This window comes from Podarcis erhardii (assembly GCF_964252035.2).
Source record: "Podarcis erhardii genome assembly, chromosome: 9".
Taxonomy (NCBI): domain Eukaryota; kingdom Metazoa; phylum Chordata; class Lepidosauria; order Squamata; family Lacertidae; genus Podarcis; species Podarcis erhardii.
The window spans coordinates 43,120,175-43,147,737 of NC_138512.1; the positions used below are offsets into that span (position 1 = coordinate 43,120,175).

A 27,563-nucleotide genomic window follows, 5' to 3' on the forward strand; every position below is an offset into this window, starting at 1 on the left:
CCTTCCCCTTCTCCAGATCAAGGAGTTATGATTTTCATGCTGATCCTCTCCCTCGCCCCTCAAACCCGGTTTTAAGCTGTCCTAAAGTGTTCCACATTTGGATAGCACACTGTCCATAATTCAAGTCAGCTACTCACCACTTTATTATTATTTTTTAAAAAATCATTTCACCCTCTAGTTTAATCAAGGGGGGGGACGCAGGGGGGGGAGAAGAGTTCCTCTTTAAACTCCCAAATAATATACATTATTATTTTTTAATGCCGTTACTAAGGTCATCTCAACCTACCCATAAAAAACCACTCTCAATCGCGCCAACTTGACCTTTAGTATTAATTTTAAGAACACCCTGTTTTATTTTAACAATCAACGCGGCTAATGTGGAGAACTCCAAACTTCCCCTGCCCACCCCCTCCGTCTTTGAGAGGAAAATGGGGCTGCATCCTGCTGGGGCTGCCCCCTTTGCCTGCCTTTGTCCCCCCTTGAACCTCGCTACGAGGAGCGCTCGCGATTCGGTGTGTGCGTAAAGTACAGCCTAGGAGCCTGGGGGCACCTTCCTCTTTGCTCTGCCTTGTGTGCATGTGTGTGTGCGTGTGTGTCTCGTCTCCTCTCTCTGCCTCTCTGCCTCTCTCTCCTTCTCCAGCCTGTGTGTGAGCTGTGAGCACTGCTGCCGCCGCCGCTGCCCTTTGATCCCTGCATTAGTGTTAGTTAGGGGCTTGGAGACACACAGGGAGCAGCCATAGACACCGCCGCACCAGCCCTCATTATTGACACCGCATATGAGCACACACTCTCCCTCGCCCATTAGATCCATTTCTATTGAAGAATATTGCGACCGGGGACAAGCCAGGTGCACGACCGGGGGAGGGGAGGGGAGGGGGGAGAGAAGAAGAGAGAGAGAGAAAAGGTGGGGGAGGAAGGGCAAGAAAAAGGGGAGAGAGGCGAGGCGGGGGGGCTCTTCTCCTTGGCTCCAGGAAAAGCAGCTTCTCAACCCCCCCACCCCCATTGCCCAGGAGAAGAAAACCAGCCCTTGCTGGGCAGCCACCCTTTGCCCCTGCTTTGTGCCTGCCTCTGCCCCACTTTTGGGCTTTTTAAAAAATATATATATTTGATCCCCCATTAAACCAAGGAGGAGAATGTGAAAAGGGGGGAAAATGCCCAGGAGGAAGCAGGAGCAACCCAAGCGCCTCTCTTCACGTAAGTGCTCCTTTTTTTTCTCTCCCTCTCTCCCTCCCCCCCATTTCCCCCTTCTCTCCCTCGCCCCCTCTCTCTTTCTCTCTCCCCCCACCCCACCCCCCGGTCTCTGCCTGCCTCCTTCCCCTCCGCAGCCTCCTCCGTTGTTTTGTGCATTAGTTTAGGGTTACAGAGGTGAAACTGACAAAGACACAGCCTGGGTTATTCCTCTTTTAGGTCTGAGCTAAGGCAGCCATGTTGGTGATGAACAGCCTTGTGCCCTTTTAATTTTTTTCCTCTTTCCCCCTCCATGTGTGCGCGCGTGTGTATGTGTGTGTGCGAGGGAGAGAGCGAGCCGGGGAGAGCGAGTGTGTGTGTGTGTGTCTCCCCTCTCCCTCCCTCCCCTCTCTTTCTTCGCTCTATTCGTCCTCTCTTCCCTCCCCTTTCTTGTGATTGTGCATTTGTGTGTGAATGGATTTCTCTCTTTATGGCTGGGGTGTGTATGTGTGTGTGTATGTGTTGGGGGGGGAGAGAAGGATGAAGCTTCTTTTTATTATTATTACTGTTATTCTTGTTGGGGTGGGGAGTTGCACAATTGGAAACGAAAGCGGTTCGCTGGCGCCTTGCGCGGAATCAATCGCGAGGTCCGTCTCCGGCTAAAGGTTGCGGCTGGGCTCGCCGGCCCCGGAGCCGGGGAGGAGGAGGCGAAGAGCGGCGGGGAGGGCGAGGGAGGGAGGGAGGGAGGGAGGGAGCGGCGCGGGTGGCGGCGGCGGCGGCGGCGTTGGGGGGGGGGGACACACAGCGAGAGAGACACACACGAGAGAATCCGGGGCTGCTGCTTCGCTGCTGCCGAAGAGAAGCGAGCATGATATTGGGGGGTGGGGGACGGGGACGGGGATGGCACGGGAGGCAGATCGTGGCATGCGAGGTCCCTGCAGAGCGGCGGCGGCAAGCGAGCTCGGGGCTTCTCCTGGCGGCTGCAATAAAATGCAGGGTCAGATGGAGCCTGGGCGAGTCGGAGGCTTCAGCGCCGCCGCTGCCCCAGACCAGAGCAGCAGAGCGCAGGAAGGACTCGGAAAAGTGCCCTCCTCCTCCTCCTCCCACAGCCTGCAGGCAATGCACACACCACACATTGACACAGCCGCTCACCCCGCGCTCTCCCTCCTTTCCCACCCCGCTTCTTCCTCTTCCACCTCCAACCCGCCGCTCCCCCCCCCCCCCGATTTTTCCTCAATTCTTTGCAAAGCAGTTAACTTTTTCTTCTGGTTCCCTGTGGTATCAAGAAGCGATCGGGCGCTCTTGGAAGGAGGAGGAAATAAAAGTGTGTGTTTTGTGTGGGGGGACACACACATACGAATAATATGTCTTGTCTTTAAAAAAAAAAAAAAGGAGCCTTCGCGTTGGCTTGGTGTCTCTAAAGAAAGGAGGAAGGGAGGCGGCGGCGTGGGTGGATTTAGGGGTCATTTTCCTGCGCTCTGCCTCCGGCACTTCTGCTCGCCGCTGCCTGCTCGCCCGGCCCCTCCCTGGCTCTGCCCCCGGGTTCAGTGTCGGCGGGGCTGAACTGCTTATGTGTCAAAGCCATGGTCGGTCACCTGAAGTTCACGAGGGAGGGAGGGAGAGGGAGAGAGGGCTAAGGTTGTCGCGGATGGCGTGTGTGCCCTGCGCGTGTTTTTGTGTGCGGGGGGGGGGGCTCCCTGCCGCCTTTCCTCTCGCCTCAGACAAAAGAGCGCGATCGATTACTTCCCTCTCTCCACAGATACATAATTTTCCGATAGTTTATCAGGGGAAGGGTCTTGGAGAGAGGACTGACCTCCCCCTCCCACTTTTCTTCCCGCCCTCTCATCCTTTCTCTCTGCCTTCTTCCCTCCCCTCCCCTTCCCTCCCAAGCACACACTAGCAGCCTGCCACGCATGAACCGTAGCAGAGGTGGGGACACCAATGGCACCGGAGGGATCGCGCGCACCAAGGTTGCTCCTTTCTCTTGCCGCGCAAAGCCGAGGGAGAAGGGCGCCCTATTGGGCCCCTCCCGGCACTGTTCTAAGCACCCCCCCCGCATCACCGTCTAATCGCCCTCACGTTAGTGGATTCGGTTTGGGAATATTGAGGTTTCCCTATCCTAAAAAGCTAGTTCAGAGAGGTTGCACAGTTGAGTTTCCTGAATGTCTAAAGGGGCTACAATTGCGTCCACTGCTACTCCTTTTCTTTGGGTCACTTGCTTCAAAAAAAGGGGGGGAGCGGTGGGGTGGGGGCAAGGTCAGTAACCTTTCAGTTTTAAATTATGTATTTTCATATGTATAAATCTCGGAGGGCTTCTGATTGAAAGTTCGCCCAGCCCTAAAATACAATAAAGTGCAATATAAGAGCAAATGGGCATTTTCAAAGCACGCAGAGAGTTTTGTGGAGGCTTCTTTAAAAAAAAACAAAAAACAAAAAACAACGGAAGAGCCTGTTGTGTATGTGTGCATTGAAAGTCTGAACTGAGAGTTTTGGGAAGCGTGTTGTCTATGCGGTTGAAGACAGCTATGCAAGCAGCTGCAGACTGCCCCGCTAGTGACCTTGACCTAGACCTGGTGCTGCTGCCCTTTCTGTCTGTTTCTCTAGGGCAGAGATGAAATTCTGTCTCCATTTTAGCTCGCTAGGGAAGAATCTCCCTTGCTGCTTGTGTGGCTATACTTGGGTTGGCTTGGTGTGTCTCTCTTCCCCTCTCCCCTCCAAATGACTGCAAGTTTTATTACCCATTCGCTGTAGCTGTTTGTAGGGGAAGTTAGTGTTTATTATATTACAAGGTGCTATGGCCTGTCAGGGAAGAGGGCTGTGAAAATTCCAGCTTTTAAAATGTGGTGCCCTATTTCTTAAGCGTTGGTGCTTAGTTTTAAAGTATTTTTTGGGATTTTCTGATGTGTATGGCTTGGAGGGGAAGGGTGTGTGTGTACCACTACACCACTGTAAATGGACGGTGCTTCAGGCCTTGTGTGTACTTTTGATCAAAGAAAAGCAAACCTGCTATTAAAGACTATGAGACGTTTAAATAAAAATACATGTATTTGACACCAAGCATTTGTGATGCTGTTTGTGTCCGGTGGAGACTACAAGGGTACAAGGCATTGTATCACCTCTAAGAGAACGTAATCCTCTGTAGTTCAGTATGAAAAGTACAGGGCATTATAGTGTTAGGATGATAAGGTGTCAACATTAATTCTGTCCCTCCTCCCTTCCATGCAGCTATACAGGAAAGTCCTTACATGTTCTCTTATTAATTCTTAATAACATGTTAACGGAGTATACAGCAGCACACACCACATCTTGTAGCACTGTCATACTAGAATTGGTTCACTGTGTAAGCAAGATCTTTTTTCTGAAGAGAGCCTTGTATATTTTGGCATTCTTTCATAACAAGTAACAGCCTTGCTGTAAGAAAATGGGGTGCTAATGTAGTAGCTACGCATGTCCTGAGCTTGTTATGAAGGCCACAATCCTAAACTTGCTTACCTAAAAGTAAGCCTCAGTAAACTTGGCAGGACTTGCTTCTGAGTAAATATGTCTGGGATTGGGCTGCACCTCCCAACTTTGCCCATGTGCTTCTATGTGATTACTTTTAAGTTCAACCCTGAGCACTTCACTGTGATAATTATATGACTTTACTCACAAGTAGTTTTATAACAGTCCCTCCTTTTCCACTGTTCCACTGTTTGGGCTTTTGTTAGCTTCTTAATCACCTTATTCTTCTTGAGTGTTTTACCTCAGAAAAGTTGTGATACTTCAGAGCAATAAAAATAGTATTGTCTACCTTACTGATTGTGGTTGCCACCTGCAAATGACAAAAGTTAATTTCAGCAGGCCCATTTGCTTGTTGGGAACTTGGGGAAAAACAGGGATATAGAATCTGATTTTTAACTACATTCATTGAGAGAAAAGTTATATACAGGATAAACTTGACAGTTATGATAGTTAAAATAATCTAATTATAGGAAAAGAGGAGACTGTAGTATGTAAAAAGGGACTTAATAACAAGAATATAATTACTGTAGAAATAGCTTCAAGAATGTGGTAAAGGCCGCAGGACCCAAAGACCCAGTTAGGTTTGTGTAAGCACTTTCCTATGTACATCAGGGCTATCCTGAGAACAGGTGAGGTGCAGTGCTTGGAGTGTTGAACTACGATCATGGAGACCTAGGTTCAAATCCCCACACTGCCATGAGGTCCACTATCATACTGGTGCAAACAGTTGTGGCTTCCCCCAAAGAATCCTGGGAATTGTAGTTTGTTAAAGGTGCTGAGAGAAGACCCCTTTCCTCTCACAGCGCTACAATTCTCAGAGTGGTCTGACAGCCGATACCTCTACTGTGAGGGGAATAGGGGCCTCATAACAACTCTCAGCGCTCATAACAAACTACAGTACCCAGGATTCTTTGTGGGAAGCCACAACTGTTTAAAGTGGTGTGGTAGTGCTTTAAATGCAGAGTGCAAATGGGGCCTGGTGGCCTTGTCACTTCCTCCCTCTTACCTACCTCACAGAGTTATTGTGAAAGAAAAATAGGGCTGGTGGTAGAGAACAATGCTCCTTATGGGAAAGAAAAGATATCAAGGCCAGAGAGCATCTTGGCTGTGACTCCTGGAAGACCTGCTCCCTGCCTTGCTGTCCTTTCCTAGCGGGCCTGGGAGGGTGGGGCCCTGACTGACTCCAGCTATAAAAGCTGATGCTGTGGAACAGATTCTGGCTTGTTTTCAGCCAGAACTCACCACAGCTCAGTTCTGGAAACTCTCAGGTGGGCACCATTGTTGTGGTAAGAGAACAAGGAAGGCGTTTGAGGTGAGTTCCGGCACCTCTTTTTCTAGAAAAATAGCACTGGGTTGAGGTATAGTTTTGAGGTTTTTGTTGCTGTTGTTGATGCTGTTTATTTTTTTGTACCTTTATTTTTAGATCTTTCAATTTATGTGGAAATTGTTTCATTTGGTTGTGTATGTTTTGTTCATTGTTTGTGACTACTATTGTTATGTTTGTAATTATGTTTTACATGTTGTAAGCTGCCTGGAAAGGCGTGGGCATGGCCAGGATTTATGTTAGGCAGGCAGGCTTTTGTTAGGGGAGGCTGAAACTCAGTTAGTGAAGTATTATTGTTTTTATTGATGGGGGGAGCTGCCCCCCCCCGCTACCTCCATGGCAGCATACAAATAAAATTATGGCTATATATATATATATATATATAGTTATGGTGCTGACTGGCAGTAACTGAGGGGATGGGGAGCCACTTTCAGAAGCCTCAAAAGTTCCTCAGCCCATAATAGTCACCTGCACCTCCAACTTTGATCAATACACAGCAGTGGTACAGTTAAGATTGTACATGTTGCCATGCCTGTCATTTATTAGGGGAGTTCACCGTTCAGTTCTACAAAATCTCTACAGTATTTTAATTCTGTCTTATACATTCTTTTAAAGAAATAGGACAATTGATAATGCTATTTTTTTTTGGGGGGGGGGGATTTCACCAACATACCAGAACACTACGCCTATGTGTCATTAAAAAAAAAAAAAAAACCTCTGTTCACATGCTCTTTTTTAACCACTGTTGGTTTCTAAATATAAATTTACATCTTAAAAGTGTCCAAAAATGGAAAAATGTTTTTAGAAAATAATAGTTGACATTTATAGTGTGCTTTGTATATAGCACAATAACCATTACAATAACCTTGTAAGGTAGGTCAGTATCATTATCCCTGTATTGAAGATGAGGCAGGTGCTAAGGTTCAGAGACAAACATTATCCAAAGATCAGATAGTTAATAACGGGTAAAATTTGAAACGGCCTTCCTGCTTTACAACTATGCTACACTTGTTTTGGAAAAATTCCTGAGTTGTTGCTTGGGATCATTGCTTTATCAGCTGATCCGCCTTAGAGAAGTTTTGTAGTATTTTGTCAGAAATCCTTATGAGAACGTTTGTATGCTTTTTTGTGTTTCTAGAAGATGCACCACAAGAGGTAGATAAGGAATTGAAATAATAATAGAAAGTCCTTTCTTATTCTTTTCTTGCCCTACTTTGTCGGAAAATCTGTTTGATATTATACCAGGATCTCAAGCTAGGAATGGGCCCCAATGGGCTCCCAAAATATGGGGAGCCAGTAGTAGAAGAGAATATAAATAATTTTGCATACTTTATCAGTAATAGGTCTATCAACTGCCAAGTCTCCATTCCCCCCCCCCCAGTAGGTTGTTCCCATGGAATGGTTGCAAGGGAACAAAGGGGTCACAGGTGCCTGATTTCTATGGACCAATTTGCCCTAGTTGGAGATGAAGTGGTTCAGGTGTACATAGGATCCATATAGGGACATATGACTTGTGTGAGTGATAGAAATAATATGTGGGGAGTATATACATAGATGCTAGGCTGGAAGATAATAAATAGTGAAGAGGATAAAGGAAGTAAATAAGCATGCTCAATTAAATTTTTAGGCTCAATACCTTGGAAGGTCTAATAAAATTAGGAGATGGCATTTTCAGAAAGTTTGAAAATCACATCCCCAAACATATAATGTATGCACGCTCCTGGATGAGCACTCTAAGCTCTAGATTGGAAGCCAGAAGTTCCATGTTTGTACTCTCATACCTGCCGCAAATGATAGTGGAAATGCAAATAGGGAAACCCACAAATCACTTGAGTAGGCAAGTAGGGTTCATTTCATGAAAGCAGGAAATCTTAAAAGGGATTTGATGATCACAGCCTGCATTGTTAGAGTGCCAACCGAGGCGCTTTTCAAGTATCTCTAGTTCAGACCACTCAAATCCTATTTTCTAAGTCAAAGGTAGCAATCTTACACCAACCTGTTAGTGAAGAAGACCTACTGTAGTCAGTGGAGTCTCAGAGAGACTTTCGTATACAATTTTGAAAAGACTTTTGTATACAGTTGGGCCATGCCACTATCGTAAGAACCCTGCAGGATCTGACCAAAGAGCCACGGAGCCCAACATTCTCTTTCCACAGGGAGTAACCAGATGCGTATGGGAAGCCTATTGGCAGGACATGAGCTCAGTAGTCCTCTCCCTCTTTCTCTCAGACTCTTCTTATGTTCTATATTGATTGTGTATCTAGAGCAGGCATGGGAAACATGTGGCTCTCCAGATGTATACTTGCTGTTATTCCTGACCATAAGAAATGCTGGTTGGGGCTGATGGAAGTTGAAACACAACAACTTATGGAGGACCACAGGTTCCTTACCCCTGCTTTAGAATATAATGCTAATTCTTATGTATACACTTGCCTATTATTCTATTTAGCTGTATTACCATTTCCTTATGTTGAACCCCAGCATGTGATATAAGAACACTGGGCAGCATATTAAATGTGTGTTCCCAAGAGTACGTGGAAGATGTTTGGGGGAATGGAGATGGAGACTACAAAGTACATAGTTTTGATGGAATGGCAGCTAGGCAGAGAGTAAAAACCTACTCAGAAGAAGGAAGGAAAATTGTAAGGAGGTTTTTATTACGGTAATGACTTCAACAATAGGACACTCAGTTTAAGGATGCAATACTATGAATACTTAATTAGGAGTAAGTCTCATTGGTTTATGGGACTTAACGCTGAATAAACCTACATCATGCTGCAAAAACGATAGAATGGAAATTCTGAAATATTGTCATAATGAATCTAGTCAGTGTCCACACAGAGTGCATCATATACAGTGGTACTTCAGGTTACATACGCTTCAGGTTACAGACTCCGCTAACTCTGAAATATTAACTCTGAAATATTAACTCTGAAATATTACTTCGGGTTAAGAACTTTGCTTCAGGATGAGAACAGAAATCGTGCTCCGGCAGTGCGGCGGCAGCGGGAGGCCCCATTAGCTAAAGTGGTGCTTCAGGTTAAGAACGGACCTCTGGAACGAATTAAGTTTCAGGTTAAGAACGAATCTCTGGAACGAATTAAGTACTTAACCCGAGGTACCACTGTATTTGTAATTTACCACAGCAGGACATGGTCAAATTCACAAAATCCATTTATCTGACATTTCAGGGGATTGGGGGATGATGAATTGGTCTTGTGATCCATGTTGAGATTACAGTTACCATGTCCTTAGGAACACTAGAAAAATTGGGCCAAAGCAGCAAATAGTACATTATTCTCTCACCATGACTCAGAACATTCAGAAGGCTAGTTTGTGAAACCAAAATCTTGCCCCACCCTCCCATCAGTTTAGGGACTTCATAATATAAAAAGATGATCTTAACCATGTGGCCTCAATCTTAGCCAAAGGAGGAGCCTGGCCACATGGGGGTTATGTACTGTGCATTTAATTGTTCAGTTGTTCAGCTGTGGACAAGGTCACCACAGGTGTAACAAGATGAAATAGAGTATAATGTGAAATTATTGCCTTAGGGACAAACCATTTGCAATTGAGTCCTAAGTCAAGAAGGCAACTCTTTGGTGTTTTATGTGTGGAAATTCCAAGGCTTAATCTCCAGTTGGGAAAGGAGCTCAGGTAGTAGTGCTGAAAAAGACCTTGATCTGAGACCATGGAGAGCTCAGAGTAGACAGTACTTAGTTTGATAGGCCATTTTTTCTGCCTCAGAATAGGAATCTTATGTTCCTCTTTGATATTCATATCTCTGTGGTAGTATCCATAGTGAAGGCGTCAGTTTGTGTTCTGATGGCTCAGTAATTAAAAGAACAAGTTTTTAAATTGAAGATCTTACTTTGTTTCTCAGCCATTAACTCACAGGCTAACCTTCGACAAGCCATGATATTTCTGTGTTAGTCCCCATCAGTAAATTTGCAACTGTTTGTTTACTTAATAAATGTATAAACTGGTTTTCAGGTTAAAAAAAACTCTTCACAATGCAGTGTACAGGTATAAAAATCACCACCACCAAATACTGCTTACATGTTAAAAACTTTTAAAACATCCAAAATTCAAAATACTTAAAATCTGTAAAAGCCTGCACAAAAACTGAAAGAGACCAGCATAGAATTCAACACACATCATAAAGCAGCCATATCATTTTTGCAGCCTAGCTGTGTGTTAAGAATATAGAGAAAATTATAATAATTGAATCTAATACAAAGGCAAATTGAGTAGCTGCGAGTTATAAACAGGCCTAAAATTGTTTGGGTCCCAGATTTCATTACGTGCATATGCTTATGGCACCAGGATTCAGTACTGTACTTTTCAATTCTTCAGTACTGTACTTTCAATTCTCTCTCTCTCTCTCTCTCTCTCTCTCTCTCTCTCTGAGTGGTTCAGAGGTAGGGAAAGCATATGAATGCTGTATGAATGGTATCCTTTACTACTGCAAAGGGTTTATCGCTCATGTATAATTATTTGTAATCATTATAATTACTGTAGGATATCAAGAACATGTACCGGTAAGTGAAATTAGGGAGCTCACAAAGCAAACCTGTAGCAAGACTACCCCCTGTAATCGACAATAGTCAAAGGAGGGAAACAAATATATCAATCCAAAGGAATGTGTGTAATTATTTTTAAAAGCATATAATTAGTATAAAGAGTCAGTACCCATGCGTGTCTCACTAATATATATAAAATTGTTATATAGAAGATTGAGCACAAGAAATAAACTGGGGTTCCGAAAAATAAAGGGCTTCTAATGTACTTGAAAGATTTTCCTGTTTTGATTAATGGTGCGTACAAAGCCCCAGCAGTGAGGCAACAATGCCGTACAAACACTATATCATCAATTAGAGATGAAATTTCAGAAATAATTAGATGATAGATTTATGGTGTTGCCCATGATGGAATTGCTGCGGAACTGAGGCCTTCTAGATCTGTTGGGATCCCTGACACAAGTCCCAAACCTTCCTTGATGTCTTAGTCTGCATCACACACGCACACAGAAGCCTTGTGTACACGGCGTGATAATATCATTATACCATGTTGATGCAGGAGGCTGCTGGGCATAAACATTACAACCTACAATGACAAAGCCTCTGGGGGACCCCTGGATTCTTGTACATCATCCCAGAAACCAGGAGGGAATTGAGCTTGCATTTTTGACACTTTTATTTTTGGATTAATGCATACTGCATACTATTGAAATATAATACAAGTGGGGCCTGCAGCCCACCCCCTTTAGGGTACACCTTTATATTGGTGCAGGAAGAGGAGTTTTTGACAATTTTTAAATTTTTTTTATTGAGCTAGATCTTCAAGATAGCCTGCAAAAGAGAACCATAAAACAGATCAAAACAGTTCAAGTTTTTTACTTGCACTCCAGTATGACCCTACAGGCTGTTAATGGGCTTGAGCAAACCAATCCCCTCCTCTCCCTAACCCCTTCTTAGGTAGTTTTGATTTCTTTTAAAAACGGGTTTCTTCCTTGTAACTTACTAACTTCTATACTTCTGTTTGCCTAGAGACTCCCACCCTAAGCACGTAGAAACCACTACCTCCTTTTTGGGAAGCCCCATCTTTCTTTCAAACAAATTTGCTTATTGGGAATTTCCTAAAGACTCCTTATGTCAGCTGAGTCTTCATCCACAAGCACAAAGTTACTTTCATTTGCCCCAAGTTTAGCTTGTGCCAGTTCTTAATAGTTTTGAGAACCTTGCTGAGAGGTATGAAGGTGTACAAGGGGAATGTCTGTATGTTATTTTCACTGTTTAACTGTTGTAGTGAGTCATGATACAGTTAATTTCTGATAAGAAGATGCATGCAGAGAAAATTGTTAGTCTAAGTGTGATTGAGTTAATAATTCCATTACTATCGCAGTCATTGAATGAGTTTGGTGAATTTCTCTCCTCCCCCTTTTTAGTGCAAACAGTGGATGTTGTGCGTTAAATTACCTAAAACTATTGACCCTTATTTTCTCAACCTTCGACTTCCTTTTGATTATTGTGGCTACATAAATAAAGTACTTTGAGGTAGCTCAAACCCATATCTTCCACTCTTCTCTTGTTAAAAATTATATGTCTGTCCAAAGCCATATAGTCATTTCTGATTAACAAGGGCTTGGTAATGTAAAATGCCCATTGATTTCAAATACACACCCATTTTCCTTTGAATGGCGTTTGGGATATGGTAGAGATGCAAATTGAGGTAAAGTTCAAGTGCTGACTCTATAAACAACCCCAATAAGAGGAACAACTGTGTCCAGGGAAACAGAACAGAATGTATTCTTTCAATGAATGACAAAATCATCACCAATTTGTAAATGTAGTTCCCTCCCTGGCATGTCAAAGGCAGGAGTGGGAGAAGGGATTAAGAACAGATATAAAACAGAAGGGTTAGGAAGAGCTGGTCATTTCGGAATAAACTATTAGTAATTTTCTGTAATTGAATCAAAACAGATCCCAGAACTAGATAATGAGAGCATGACCTACAAATGAGGACTTTTTGGAAGGCAAAAGGGCTTGTAGCATAAGGCTTTGTAAAGCCATGTGATGTCAAACTCTTCACTTACTTTGTAAATAATGATGCTGGGTCTGGTTTCCAGTGTGACCACTTTCTGTTGCGTGGTTTGTTGAGCAAGATACTGTAAATCAAGTGCTGTAGCTGTAATTTATTTATTTTTTAAGGAAAAAGATTGTACAGTATAGACAGTATATAAGAAAATAGTGCGTGCACACAGATTTCAAACATTACATGATGCGTGACAGTTGGGCATTTTCTCTCTCTGAAATATAGATTTGTATTTTCATCCTCGGATTGTGAATTAGATTTTAATGATGCCAATGGGGAAACATCCATAGCTCAATACTAGAGTACATGCAACCGGGGTGCCAACTTGAATAAAATTTTGTGGGGAGGCAGGTAAGCCCTGCCCCGCATAATCAGTGACAGGATGCAGTACACACACACCATTTTAATGTTTTATTGGGGGTGGGCAAAGGAACCTCGGCTCCTAGGAGTTGGTTCCTATGCATGCATACACGTGTAAAAGGTCCAAACTACATGGCAGCTCCAGGTAGGGCTGGGAAAATTTTCCAGTCTCAAATCTTGGTGAGCTTCTGCCGGTTGGACCAAAGTTCTGACTTGGGCCACATTCACAGCCATATATTTAAAGCGGTATGATACCATTTTAAAAGGTCATGACTTGACCCAAAGAATTCGGGAAGTTGTAGTTTAAGGGTGTTGAAGGAGACCCCAGTCCCCTCCCTGAGCTACAATTGCATGTTCCTTGTGAAGAGATATTGATTGTTAAACCACTCTGGAAATTATAGGTCTAGAAAAGGAATTAGGGTCTCCTAACAATTCTCATCACCCATAATGAGCTACATCTCTTAGAATTCTTTGGAGGAAGCCATGACTGTTTATAAAGTGGTATAGTGCTTTGAATTTATTGTGTGAATATGGCCTTGGTATAAGACCAAGGTACCAAGGCCTTTTTATACCAAGGTATAAGACCTTGGTATAAGACCTCTGTGTTCTCTATTTCAAAGTACTGCACACATTCAGAATCTAAATGGAATGGTTCTGTGCAGATGATACTGCTAGTCTGTAAAGATTTGAATTAAGTTTTGCTGCCTCATGACCATTTAAATATTGATATAAAACTTTTAGGTTTGGTTCTTTTAAAGAAAAATTTGCCACAGATGGCGATAAAGAGGACAACCATCTAATTTTGCTAGGATCCTGTTGTCCAGCACTCTGAAGCTCTGAAGATATGGGCTTAGATTTATTTATAGGTTTTATAGAAGCTGCCCAATAACATTAATCTTGGTGGCTTGCAAACATAAAATAGTAGATGCAGTATTAAATTAGAATATCATAAAACAACAATCACAGCATAAAAGCAGAAGTAGACAGTTGAAACCAGACCTAGTAATGCTTCAAGTAGACCCAATAAATCAATGGGCCAAAAGTTATGTTTTATGGCTGTTCAGTTTCAATAGGTTTACTCTAAGTCTGTCCAACTATGAATGAACCAGGTTTCACCATTTAAAATGAACATTTAAAAAATAATTGTAATGAACACTCCCAGGAGCACTTTTTGTTCTGACGTCATATACATGGATTTATATCGGAGCCAGGATGGAGCCACAAGCTGCCATATTCAATGCAAATTTGGGATCAGTGTCTTCCAACCAAGGCTCCTTGCTGTACATTGGTACATCAGTAGTGTGTAGGTATAATCAGGGCTGGAAGCAGGTGCTGAAGGCGCTTCAGTGTTAGTTTGTTTCTGTATCTGTCCTGGTGGGTGCTGGCACTCACAGTGACATGTAGTTACGAAATAACTTGATTTCATGGATAACAGGGAAATTTGCAGCTACCTCCAGGGGGTGGCATACAATAATTTGGTTAAATGTGCAGCAGCCCAGGCTGCTGTGTATCCATCTAACAGCAGACTTGCCTTTTTTCAAGGGCCTTTCATACAGAGTCACTTTATCTAGCAACAATTTCCTTCTAAGAATCTTCTCCACCTCGTGAGTCCCCATTGGTGCTTCATCAGCCCTCTCAGACACACTCCTAGGCTGTTGTTCCTTTTCTGTTTCTGTCTGCCTCTTGACGTCCCTTTTCCAGCAAGTCAACCCTTCTTAGGTCAGAGCTACAGGTGTTCCCAATGCTCCACAGTCCCATTACATTACATTACCCACCCTTTTGGGAGGTGGGGAGTCTAATTCTTACATCCAGCTAATCCAAACGATAGTCCTCAACTCAGCAGGGTGCTCTGTGCTCTTGCTGCAATTGTCTAGTTATATTTGTCTCGGGGCCCTAAAGAGTCCTGAACCAGTTGCTTATTCTCCTGCATTGATGGTGCTACTTCAGATGTAGCTGTATGCTCCCATCTATGGAACTCACTCCCTTGATTCATTGACTTTGCAAGGTATTGTGTCGTCTTCTGAATCTGTGCCATCTATAAAGTTTGTGCATGACTACAAGACATTGATGTCTTAACTTCTTTGCATCTCTGAGAACTGGTTTTGTCAGTGAGAAAAAATTATTTGGCTGGTACATTGATTTTGTGGCAAGCTGTTGACCTGTTCTGCAGGATCAGGGCCCTGGTATGGTTTGAGTCCATTTTAGTATAGGACAAAGCTATGCCCACCTAGAACTGGCAATGGTTGACACTCTGCTAAACTTTTGTGTATGAACCTCTGTATTTTTGCTGCAATGTAACAGTTAGATGTTTCCACTTTCTCTGGTTTTTGCCTCAGACACTCCCTCACTTGCTTTGCATGATTATAGTGCTCCTTTTGCCTCTGTGTGACTTTATGCTGATGGAGCTTCACTGCTGGGCTTACAGTGCTAAAAATATCAACTAATTCAGTAAATATGCGTAGGGTTTGTATATTTTACCGGTACATCTGCTCCATTCAACAATTCTATGGGGAAAGTAGTCTCATTTCCAAACATTACTATATATGGTATGTGGCACGTGGATGACTGCACAATAGATCTGTAGGCCATCATGACATAGGGGAGCATTCTGTCCCAGTTCTGCACAAAGGATAACAAATAGCTGTCAGTGAGAGATTCAAGTGTTCCGGTAGCCCATCTGAATGGTAGGGCATGGTGCAGGTTTTTCTTATCTCAAGTACATTGCAGTTCTTGTGGAATACTCACGATTAAAAATTTCACTCTTGATTAGTAAGGAGTAAGGAGAACATGAACCGCGTTCACCTAGATTCAGATAGGTAGCTGTGTTGGTCTGACGCAGTCGAAATACATAAAAATAATAATAAATTGTCCAGTAGCACCTTAGAGACTAACTAAGTTTGTTCTGGGTATAAGCTTTCGTGTTCATGCACACTTCTTCAGATACACTGAAACAGAAGTCACCAGACCCTTCTATATAGTGGGAGGGTAGGGTGGGGTCTTCTCAGATTTTTGGCGTCTGCGCAGACATGGTTTTCGGCGTCTGCGCATGCGCAGACGCGATTTCTGGTGCCACGGAAGCGAGTCACCACTCCGCGCTGCACCTGTTTAGCACAGTGAGTGGGGGCTCGCCGAGTGGATGGCTCGGTTCAGGGGCGGCTCGTGGGCCGTTTAAATGACCCTCATGGGCTACAGGTTGCCGACCCCTGCTCCAGAGGATTACCATAGTGGCAAACCAACAGTTCTACAAATACTTTAGAGAGTGTTTGAGCTCCTTGGTCAGGCAGAAAGTGTGTCTCTGCCCACTTATACAATGATCTGCTAGCCCAGAATATTTATTGAGACTTGCTCTAGAGGACTACTTGCTTGTTTGATCACTGTGGGAGCTATGGCTATAACAGAAGTACAGTGGTACCTCAGGTTACAGACTCCACTAACCCAGAAATAGTGCCTCGGGTTAATAACTTTGCTTCAGGATGAGAACACAAATCATGTGGCGGCAGTGGGAGGCCCCATTAACTAAAGTGGTACCTCAGGTTAAGAACAGTTTCAGGTTAAGAACAGACCTCCAGAACGAATTAAGTTCTTAACCCAAGGTACCACTGTAGTTTCGTGATTACAAGGATTGCATGTATTTTATGATTTCACCCCATCCTTAACAGTTGTGGACCATCCAGGCTAGTAGAGTTTGTTTGTGGGAGTCCTGTCTTCCCATCCAGAGCAGCCATATCCTGGAAGAGGAAAACACCTACCTCAGCTCCCAGCCTCTGTTCCCCTTGTCTCAACTCCCACCATGTCATCCTTCTGTTCTCCTCCTTTGTCTGACTCAGCTTGCCACTGCATACCTGAGCCCAGCAGTGCTTAAGGAGTCAGTCATGACACTAGATACAAGACTTGGACTTCTTTGAATGTGGTAGTTCTAGCAAGATTCCTGCTTCATTTTCAGCAGTGGTTCCTTCTAGTGTCAGAGTTATGATTAAATTATCAACATGTTATCTCTCAGCCTCAGAGTTCTTGTTGGGATTATCAATGCCTGACAGAGCACCAGAATTTGTGTGTTGTTTTCCTGGGTGATGTGCAATCTGGTACTGGAACTGGAACAGAGCCAGGTGCTCAAGCCAGCACAGCAACTGTCCCTGTGGCCCGTAGAAGTTATGAAGCCATCAAAGTGAATTGCGAACTGCCCTTAGCAGGCATTATTTTACCAAGAGGAAACGAAAATGCTTAGTAAATATCACTACAACTAGCGGGTCTTTCTTTGTAGTGAGATAGTTCCTTTCCACTTTGATGGGCACCTTCCTAGCATATGCAACCACTCCCTTCATATCAGCATCGTACTGACTGTGCTAGTTGGACCACAGCAATACCTGACACTGGCGTCTGTATCCAGGATAAATGTTAGCTGGAGGTCTGGGTAAGCCAGAATTGGTGCAGACATGAGCCTTTGCTTTAACTCTAGGAACAATTCTTGGCTGGCTGTGGTCCCCTGGAACTTTTGCCCCTTGTCTGACAATTTGTGTAATGGCTGGGCAACAGTGCCAAAGTTAGCAATAAATCTTCTATAGTATGCAAGTAGATCAGCAAAACTCTGTTTCTCAGCAACTGAGTGTGATGTTGGCTGAGAATGGGTTGCTTCTAGTTGCTTTGTCAGAGTCCGTTCCTATTGCATCTTGGTCTAGGTGCTTCATCACAGAACAAATTATATTTTGCTGGTTTCACCTTTAAGTTAGCTTGACAAAGATTCTCTAGTATTGCTGTCATTTTCTGCAGATGTTCTTCAAAAGATATTCCAATGGCAATTATGTCATCAAGGTAAACCAGACGATATGTGCCCTGTAGGTCTGCCAAGACAACTTCCATCAATCTTTGAAACATAACTGGAGCACTGCAGAGTCCAAAGGGCAAAGCTTTAAATTGTGCTTCATGGTAAATGCTGTCTTGGGTCGGTCATTAGGATGTACCTCTGTTTGCCAGTCGCCATTGGCCAAATCCAGGGTAGAGAAGAAACAGGCACTTCCAAGCAGGTCTAGAGTGTGATCCAATCCAATAGAACACATCACAGCGGGTCAGAGTGCCACCCACAAATGCATGCAATATAAGAATAACTTTGCTGGAGTCAGATAAAAATTCTGTCTGGTTCAGCACTTCACTGATTAGGTTGATAATGGTTTATTTGTGTGTTTTTAATTTATTAAATTGGTCAGTTGCTTTATCTTGCCCAGGGCAACCCAAAGTGACTTACAACCAAATAAATGCCACATCTATACATTAAAACCAGGAGGAAAGAAATGCATTAAAAACATCCCATTCCAGACCTTCCACAGGGCAATCATTGGGAGAGGATAGGCCTCTTTCACAGTAATATTGCTTAGCTGTTGAAAATCCATACATATATTTGAATTCTCCCATCTTTGTTCCTTACCAAGACTTCTGCTGCAGCTCGGGGACTTAATGGATGTTTCTTGGTTCCATCATCATCTGCAGTTGCTGACTGAAATCTGCCTAATATACTTGTATCCTCTACTACCCCAGTCTCACAGGTCTTGTATCTCCTGCCTTGATCAGGCATTTGTCAGCCCAGTACATCCCAGGTCATCATCCCTTTTGGAAAAACTATCACTGTAATCTTTCAACAGCTCCTCTCACTGCTTGCTATTGTTTTTATGACACACTCTCTTATTTCAGCCTCAGCCCCTGCACAAAGTGTACTATGTGCTACCTGTTCTTTGTCTTCCTATGAGGGTTATCTTGGTGTTCCTGCCTTGGCGTGATAGCAGTGTCTGGCTGTACTGCCAATACCTCAAGGGCCTAATATTCATAAACCACCACGTCCATATGAAATGATCACAGATTCATGTCTTGATACACACTTGAGGCTTTTGTCACATTGGCCACTTGCACTGGGACTCAGACTAACTGATTCTTGGCTGTGGTTCACACAATCAGAATCTCATGTTGGCCTAGCAATATGGGGTCTGGCATGTCTTCCCTTCCTTCTCTGAGGTTTTCTTTAATCCTAAGTATAAGCGGTTCACTTCATGGGGACAGTGTCACTGTCTTCTCCACAGAAACTTCATCATCTCTGCTTTACCCTCATTGTTGTAGTGACAGACATTCTATCCTTTATAATGTAGAGGCCTTGTCTAAAGCATCATATGTTTAAAGGAATTTGTCTCCACTAGGGCTTCCCGGATGGGTCTTCTGTGACTGAACTTCCACAAGGTAGACAACGTGTGCCCATGATGAGGGTAACTGATATTTCTATGATGCTGAGCTTGGTCTGGTTTAGAACTTGAAGGCTTCCATTTCTGCCACCATCCTCTAGTTGTCCTTTTCCAGAATTGTGAATGTACAAGGATAGCTTGTGCTCCAGAAGCAATCAAAATATTACATGGAAGTCCATCCATTTTTGTAACAACATAGTATTTTGGCCTGCTCTCACTGGCCTGTAAGATACATTGTGGGGTACTGATTTCTAGGTGGGAGTTTAGCCCATAGTTCCCACCCTGGAAAGTTTCCTGGCATCTTTCAATTATGTTGCTGTGGACACTCATGTTTAAAATGACTTGTTCTGCCACAGTTCCAACATGGCTGCCACTGTAATTCTTTCCTGCTTGTAGTGGCACATGCTTTATCCTAGTGGCCTTGTCTCGCTCGTTCTTTTTGAGACTGTGTGGTTCCCTTGCTGCTTTCAGTTCACTGATGTCACACAGCATTGCTGTCATGCCTTCAAAGAGTTCTTTGAGATTTGAGCCCTATGTCTTCCATGTACATGAACAACATCTGTTTTGGTCTCACACACTTGTCTTGTTGGAGCTGTGCTGTTGTCAGCTGCTTCTGTGGCTTGTTCTAACTTTGTATCTTCTTGTAACCCCTTTAGTTTCTTCTTAAGTAGAACTATTCTGAGTTCCTTCTCAGACCTATGAGCCACAATTTGATCTCAGGCCAGCAGGTTCCTCATGCTGCCATCTTAGCCAGGGTATATCCAAAACCTTGGACAGATTTCTTTTCCTCCTTTCCTCTTACCAAAAACTATTCAATTCCACTCAGGTTCTGTTGTTCTGTCCAGTGATTGATATAAAGCATTCCTGACAGAAGTGTAGGTTCCCAGACCCCTTATGTTAGTCCTTCAAATATCTCCTGGGCTTTGCCTTGTAGTAGAAGGCCAAGGAAATCAAATTTGGTGGCATCGTTCCCGTTATTTATGTGTGCAGCTCATTCAAAGTGATTGATCCAGTTGGCCCAGCTTGGGCTATTTCCAGTATATGCCTCTGGCATCAGAATAGGTTGTTGCAACAGCTTGTCTCCATTGCCCTGTTCAGTTTCACCAGCAGAACTTTGGGGTATGTTCAGTTAGCGGTCCATTTCCACATATAATACAGTCCTTGCCCTGCTATATGTCTGAAATTGCATCACTATCACAACTGTAAGAAATTTACAAATCATTGGCAATAGGTATGGCCAGCATTGAAGGTGATTGCTGAAGCTATTTCATTGTTAGTAATCTCTGTACTAACCCTGGTGGGTGCCAGGGATCACAGTTGATTAAGTGGGTCATGTGAACAGAGAAACTTGCAGCCACATAGGGACCATGAGAATCATAGAACTGGAAGGGACCACAAGTGTCTCCTTGCAACGTAGGAATCTTTTTGCTCAAACCCATGACCCTGAGATTAAGATTCTCATGCTCAACCAATTGGCAGATAAAAGAACTAAGTTACAAGTGCAACAGTCCAGACTTTTACGTTTTATCAGTTCAGCAATAGGCCTGGAGCAGTGTCAGCACAATTTGATGCCTTCCTTCATTTCAAGGGCCTTTTTCACAGTCTATCAACTATCCAAGGGCTACTTTTCTTTCCAAACGGCCAGCATAAATTTCCGTCTTTGAGTCCATTGGTGCTTCACATGTCAGGCATGATGGGACTTGTTGTCCAACAATATCTGGAGGACCACATGTTTCCCATTCCTGCTTTAGAAGTTACATCCATAATGTTTTATTTAGTTTAACTGCTCCATTTCTGTAGTATGTTAGGTTTGCTTCATCTAAGAGGGAGCAATTGATTATAGGCCTAAACAATCAAGAAGCACCTAAATAAACCTGTTTTGCTGCATGCCGTGGATTGAAAAAACCGGGATTATCAAAGCAGGTCCTACATATAATATTGGTTGATGGGCTGGATTCATGGGACACAAATCATGCAGATCTGATACAACACAAAATGTATACTTTTTCTAGGTAGGAAGCCTGGTTGGAATCTCATGATTCTTCAAAGACTAACATTTATTATGGCTAAATATGTTCTATCTCTAGAAGGCCACAGAAACTAATGGATTCTTTCTGTTTTGCAATATACTGCAGAGAAATTGTATTGTGAAATAGGAGTTCCTCTATGTCAGTTTTTAGATACGCTCTCAAAATCTCAATTTTCTCATGCCTTTCATGGTTTCAAAAAAGTGGGGGGAGGTTCAGGAAGGCCTCTTATTCAACCTCCATACGTTGATTATATGACCTTTGACTCTGTCATGGGTCATAAGCTGGGGCAGTGCCTTGAAAGGACATGTCTAAGAGTGAGCAATGCCTATTCCACATGGAGTGTTCTGTTTTAGTGCATTAGCCTAGAAGTACTAGTAGCTTCCTAATCCTCTCTTGTTTGACTCTGCTTGTTAACCCCAAGCAATCCTCTCAGGGGCTGAGAAAGCAGCTGTCTTTGGTGAAGAAAACACAGCCCAGCAAAACAAAAATCTCAAACCTTCCCTTTTGACTTTGTATCATCATACCTTTTGGGGGAAGTATTGCTAATACAGTGAAATATAAGTTGTGATAAGGCCATCAGAATTATTAAAAGGTAGATTTCTCTGACATTTATGGGAATAGGAGTATGCTTGCAAACTAAAGGCAGAAAGACAACTGGAAACCTTTTCCCTGAACCCCTGGGAACAGTGCCATATTTGAAGTACATCGAGTGAGCAGGAGAGAGAGATCTCACATATGCCTTTTAAGTGGTCAATCAGGTGCGCAGTGCATACTAAATATAGCAGTGAACATTACAACTCACAAAACTAGGCACAAAGCAATTGAAAGCAACAATAAATCAGCTTTGTTAGATCTGCTGTGCCTGTGCTCTTATGTCACCTGTTAATGTTTGAGTACTGCCGACACATAAGTGAAATCATTTTTTTTTTCTGCCTGACCTCTGATGTAAGCACTGTAAACATCATTAAGAATTGTGAAACAGCTTGGACAAAAGTTTTGCCCTATCGTAAGTTTTTCTTTTCCTTATGACACCATGGTTGTCGTTCACAGCTCTTGGAATGGAGTGAGGTATAAATTGAATGAACGAACAGCTAAGCATAAACTTTAAAACTTTTTTTTGTTTTTAGATATGTTCAGTAGTTTCATATAACATACTTAATTTCTTACTTTTTTTACAATAAAAAGACCTGTCTATTTTGTCATTGATCAGGACTATCCATTTTAGGAAAGCAATTGAAAATAAAACTGCCGGGGTCATAATGCTATTATACCACTGCCTAGTCTCAACAAGAATATTGCTGATCTAGAAACAGGACAGAAAAGGGGGAGCAAGATTATCAGGGATCGCAGAAGGGAAAGATTACAATGTTTTGGAGCTTCTTAATTTTGGGGGGAGGGAGGTGAATAAGGGGGCACCAATGTTTATATAATTATGTATACATGGTGTGGGGAAAGTGAATAGAGAAGTTTCTCCCTCTCTCATAAAACTAGAATCAGGAAGCATCCAGTGAAGGCAGAAGGAAAGACTTCTTCACAAAGTGCATAGTTATGGAATTTGCTAGATGTAGTAATAGCACCAACTTAGATTAAAAAAGGATGAGACAAGTTCATAGTGGATCAGGCTATCAGTGACTGCTAGTCATGATGGTATAAAGGTATAAAGTCTATTTCCAAGTTCAGCAGCAGAATGCCTCTGAATACAAATGGTTGAGAAATAACATAAGCTGTTGTCTTCGCATCCTGCTTTTGGCTTCCCAGAGACAACTAAGTTGGCCACTTTGTAGAAGAAGGCAGTGCTAATGGTCAACAATGGTCAACACAATTTCACTGTTCTACATAGTTGTTTGATGATAAATCGTTTTCTCATTTTGTACTTTTCTGTTGTGAACTGCCTTGGGATCGTCGGATGAAGGGCGGTATACAAATTTAATAAATAATAAAAACTTGGAACCCGGTGAAGATGCAGTACCAACACAGGTTCTCTGAACACAAGTACACTCAGCAATGAATAGGTTGCTATATGCTCATTCCTATGACCAGTTACTCAACATGACCTCTTCACAGAACTAATGTCTTCTACATCTGCTGCCATTACCTTGATGGTCCACAACCAAATCCTAACAGTTGTGAGCCACTGATTTGTAGTCCAGGATGGGTGAATTAGTGATCCGCAGGCTCATGCATACCAGATGTGTGCCTGCAACAGACATTTTTTCCTAGCTGCTTCCTGTTTGGCATATCCTTTGCCAAAACCCAAAATCCACTTTTAAATTTCCTTGAGTTTAAAAATTGCCTTGTGGTTTGCTTTTAGCTGCAGAAAAGGAAATGTCCAGAAAGCTTTTAGTGTGGGTGTACCTTACCTCATTGGAACATGGCCAGAGGGCCTAGAACTGTGACCTAAATATTACTAATAATCCAAATTCTGCAATAGGAAGACATTTTGCAAAAAAACTATGCATAAGCCTAATCAATTATATTACAGTGGTACCTCGGGTTAAGTACTTAATTCGTTCCAGAGGTCCGTACTTAACCTGAAACTGTTCTTAACCTGAAGCACCACTTTAGCTAATGGGTCCTCCTGCTGCTGCCATGCCACCGGAGCACAATTTCTGAAGCAAAGCAAAGTTCTTAACCTGAAGCACTATTTCTCCACTATTTAGTGGAGTCTGTAACCTGAAGCGTATGTAACCTGAGGTACCACTGTATTGTACTGCAGAGTGTATGTGAACAGCATTGCAGAATTTGAAAAGTATTCTTTCCCTTTGTTTCTGGGATTGAAGAAGTAACATTGAAACTCATAGAACAGTTTGGAGCAATTGGTGGGCAAAACAAGAGAGTCCAGGGCAGGGGGGTGGCTGAGGGCAGAAAAAAATGCAGAAGCGATATCCTGACTCCTAAAACTCCCTTTATTACTTCTGCCTTTATCTGATGTCTAAGCCTTTAATAGAAGCTGCCAACACTCCATATGTTTGTGTTTTTGAAAGTGATAGCTAGGGTACTTTAAATTGCTTTTACTGATGCCTGCAAGGAAAGGAAACCATATTGGTTCCCCAGCTTCCAAAATGTGGACACCGTAGTATTCACAGGACTTGCAACAGAATGTTGCAGTTTAGAAGACTCTTGTTCAAGCCATGTCTTTTTCCAGAATTCCCCCATTCCTTTCCTTACCGCCTACTGTAGTGTTCTCTTTCTTTGCCTTAAAAGTCAGTCTTGCATTATTTGGCCACTGAAGCCCTTTCTCATTTGGCAGTTTTGTTTTTTCTCTTTGATTTCCACTTCCCCCCCAAAAAGGTGTGTGTGTGCTCTTGCAAACCTTAGGATATCTCTGAGCCTACTGAGCCTCTTGTGCATGGAAAGGGCCATTTGGGTGACATAAGCATCTACACTCAGAGAATGAGCTCACTATTATTACATATGTAGGAATGTTAAAATCAATTCAGAGCCCCTTCCTGATTGCATTGACTTCTTTTGAGTGCTGGTTCTATCTTAGAGGCATGCTTTATAGTTTATCCTCATTTTAACAGAGCTTTCTATTCGATAGACCCATGAAAACAAGAGCTTCAGTATCCAAAGAAGCATGGTAAAGCATTTTTATTTGTGCTGGCAAAACAACAAAAAGTGTGGGCTCCAGGAAGAGCAGTATTTACCCAAAGACAGGCAACCCAGTTATCCTTGGATTGCAGACCACAGCCAGACATTACAGGCTGAATACAAGCTGCTGCAAAGTGTGGCCCCTTTGCATTGCAGGAATCTTTTTGCTCACCATGGGGCTTGATTCCACAACCCTGCAATTGAGAGTCTCATGCTTTGTCACCTGAGCTATGGGGAGCCACAAATCATTACTCAGTACCTTTTGCCTCTTCTTTTCAAAACCAGTTCTAGTTCTATGCATTTCATAGTAAGTTGCATGGATTTTAGAGGCAAAACAGTCTTAAGATAAAATAAGAATGATGTTGGCACAACATAATGGTGCCTAACTAGAGACCATAAACAACTGTTTAGTACATACTAGTGGTTTTTTATCTTGGTTTTTATTTTATTTTCCCCAATGAAAAGTTTTGCCGGCTTCATGACAAAATGAAATTATTCTAAAACGCATCAAAAAAAATTAAAAAGAGAGGTATACTTCTTTTTTGTGGAAGATCAATATTCTTTTAGTTCAAGTGGTCAGGTAATCAAACCTTGCAACACTGTGCTCCAGTTTCACTGCCCACCCATAAAACAGATATAAACTTGAAAGGATACATTCTTGGAGATAAAGCTAGAACATATGGATTCTAGACATTTTCCCGAGGGGGAAAATATTTATTTTTCTTTGAAGTTGAGACTCATGTGATTCTAGATATGCCAAAGAGAACTCAAGCTGTTTCGTGGTATTTTCTGTCTCCTTGAGGACATACTGTAGTGGTATGTCCTTTCCTATAAGTTGCCTGTACATAATTAGTGCTGATGAAGGCAAGGCCACACACAACTTGGAGTATGATTCCATCCCTTAAGTTTTGTTGGCTGGGCATGGCAGCAGTGCTCCTACACCAACTTGTGCTAATGGATCCCCTACATGAGTACAGCTAGCTCCCTCTTCCAACCTTCACCAAACATACTGAGTTAGGGAGTGAGAGTGTAGGATGTACAATGTCACAAGCAGGGCTTTCCACTTCCCTTTATTCACACATTAACATTTCATGTGACCAACACGTGACTAGGGCTTTGCTCTGCAGTCAGCCATGATATACCACTAGAAGTATGTAACCCCATGAAGGGACAGCATGGGTCTTATCAGAGGGCTTTCCTCATTCTGCCCCCCACATCTAAAGAACTAGAAGCATGAAAGTGGGTGCTTTGGTGGTGTGGGCATGTGGGCTACTGTGAACAAAGGAACCTTTTTGTGCAATCAATGACTACTCAGCAGTTGGGGAAAACAGAGACACATCACAAGATGATTTAAAGAAGAAAGTATTCAACAGGTGCCAAAGAGACAATAGAAGTAGTGCCTGACTGATATGCAACAGGAATGACTTCTAAAAAGTAGGTGCTCCTGCCACAGATTCTAGCACAGCGTAAAAGAGACCTCCTGATAAGATGGTATCTGGAGGATGATGCCCTTTCTTGCAGAGAGCAGTGATCAGTTGGTTATACAAGGGATGCGATTTAGCAAATAACTGGGTGCTGGTGTAGCAATCCTGTTATCCAGCAGGTTGTAGAGTTGCCACATGTTCTACTTTGCAGAGGACAGCCCTCTCTTTGAAGGAATCCTCTGTTTGAAGGGCTGCCTGGTCTGTGTCCAACTTAAAGATAATGAAACAGAAAAGGGGAGATCAGGAACCTTGAAGTTGCTCATCAACAGTTGGCAGCACTTTGCCACACATTCTTCCCTGCTATGATGAAATGCACTGTTATTTCTATTTAGAGCACAGTCCTTTTAAATGTGAATTTCTGCATATTAATTGGCAGCTGCAAATTTTATGCACATCTGCTGCACCTTTTTTTGCCCTCTTCTTTGGCGATGCACATTGTCAAAAGATTAGAAATGCAGGTGCCCACACTCAAAGGTTGTAGAAGTATTCCCCATTGAGGGAAAGTCAGGAAAGTATTCACTGTGTAGAAAGGGAGCATAGTATAGGTGTGCAGTGATGTGATGGGTGGATGGCAGTGCATTGTCCAAGGACACAGCCAAAGTGTAACGAGTGTTAGTTTTCGTTTCTGCAACTACAGTTTCTGCAACTGCAGTTCTTATGATTACATTGGCAATGGCAACCTGGTGTACCAGGGCTATAGAATAATATCAACTACTTACAGACTCCCTACAAAACAACAGCATTCTTCTGGTAATGGAAAATAAATTTCTTATGAGTAAGCGTTCTAATATAAAGGTACAGATTTATTTTTATAATGCTTTTCCTAATAAGCCAATTGTAATTGCATTGAGCCTGTCCTGGTAATTTAAGACTGTCTTGATAATTTAAAACGATATCTTCTTGTAATAGGTATTGATAATGTACAGATAAAAAACAGAAGACAAATAAAATTCTGGGAAGCAGATAATTGGCTGATCTATCAGCCTTAGGGTGTGTGTGTGTGTGTGTGTGTGTGTGAGAGAGAGAGAGAGAGAGAGAGAGAGAGAGAGAGAGAGAGAGAGAGACCAATAATATGTTGGCTATGAGAAAGAGAGACCAATAATATGTTGGCTATGTGAAAGTTAGCTTGGATTGCTAAAGGAGATAGTGGTATATATCAAGTAGAAAGGCATCCTTTCAAATGAAGAAATGAACCAAGTTGTTGGCCTGTGTTTCTTTAGAGACTTCCTTGTTTATTTTTGCAAGGTATTCTTGGAACTGATTTGCTAATAATAGAATCATAGGATTGGAC

At 42.7% G+C, this 27,563-nt stretch overlaps 1 protein-coding gene across 4 annotated transcripts in view; it reads left to right on the forward strand.

The window, feature by feature from the left end:
- The first annotated feature begins 422 nt into the window (after nt 1–422).
- ZNF827 (zinc finger protein 827) overlaps nt 423–27,563 on the forward strand; it is a 111,125-nt gene continuing 83,984 nt past the window's right edge. The window contains exon 1 of one of the 4 annotated variants that reach the window (XM_081875236.1): nt 423–1,194. In XM_081875236.1, coding sequence (XP_081731362.1) covers nt 1,152–1,194 — 43 coding nt within the window. In that variant the 5' untranslated portion in view covers nt 423–1,151. Of the gene's footprint in view, nt 1,195–15,533; nt 15,663–27,563 lie in introns of those variants that run through there. The other 3 variants (XM_081875233.1, XM_081875235.1, XM_081875234.1) reach the window with 3 other exon arrangements.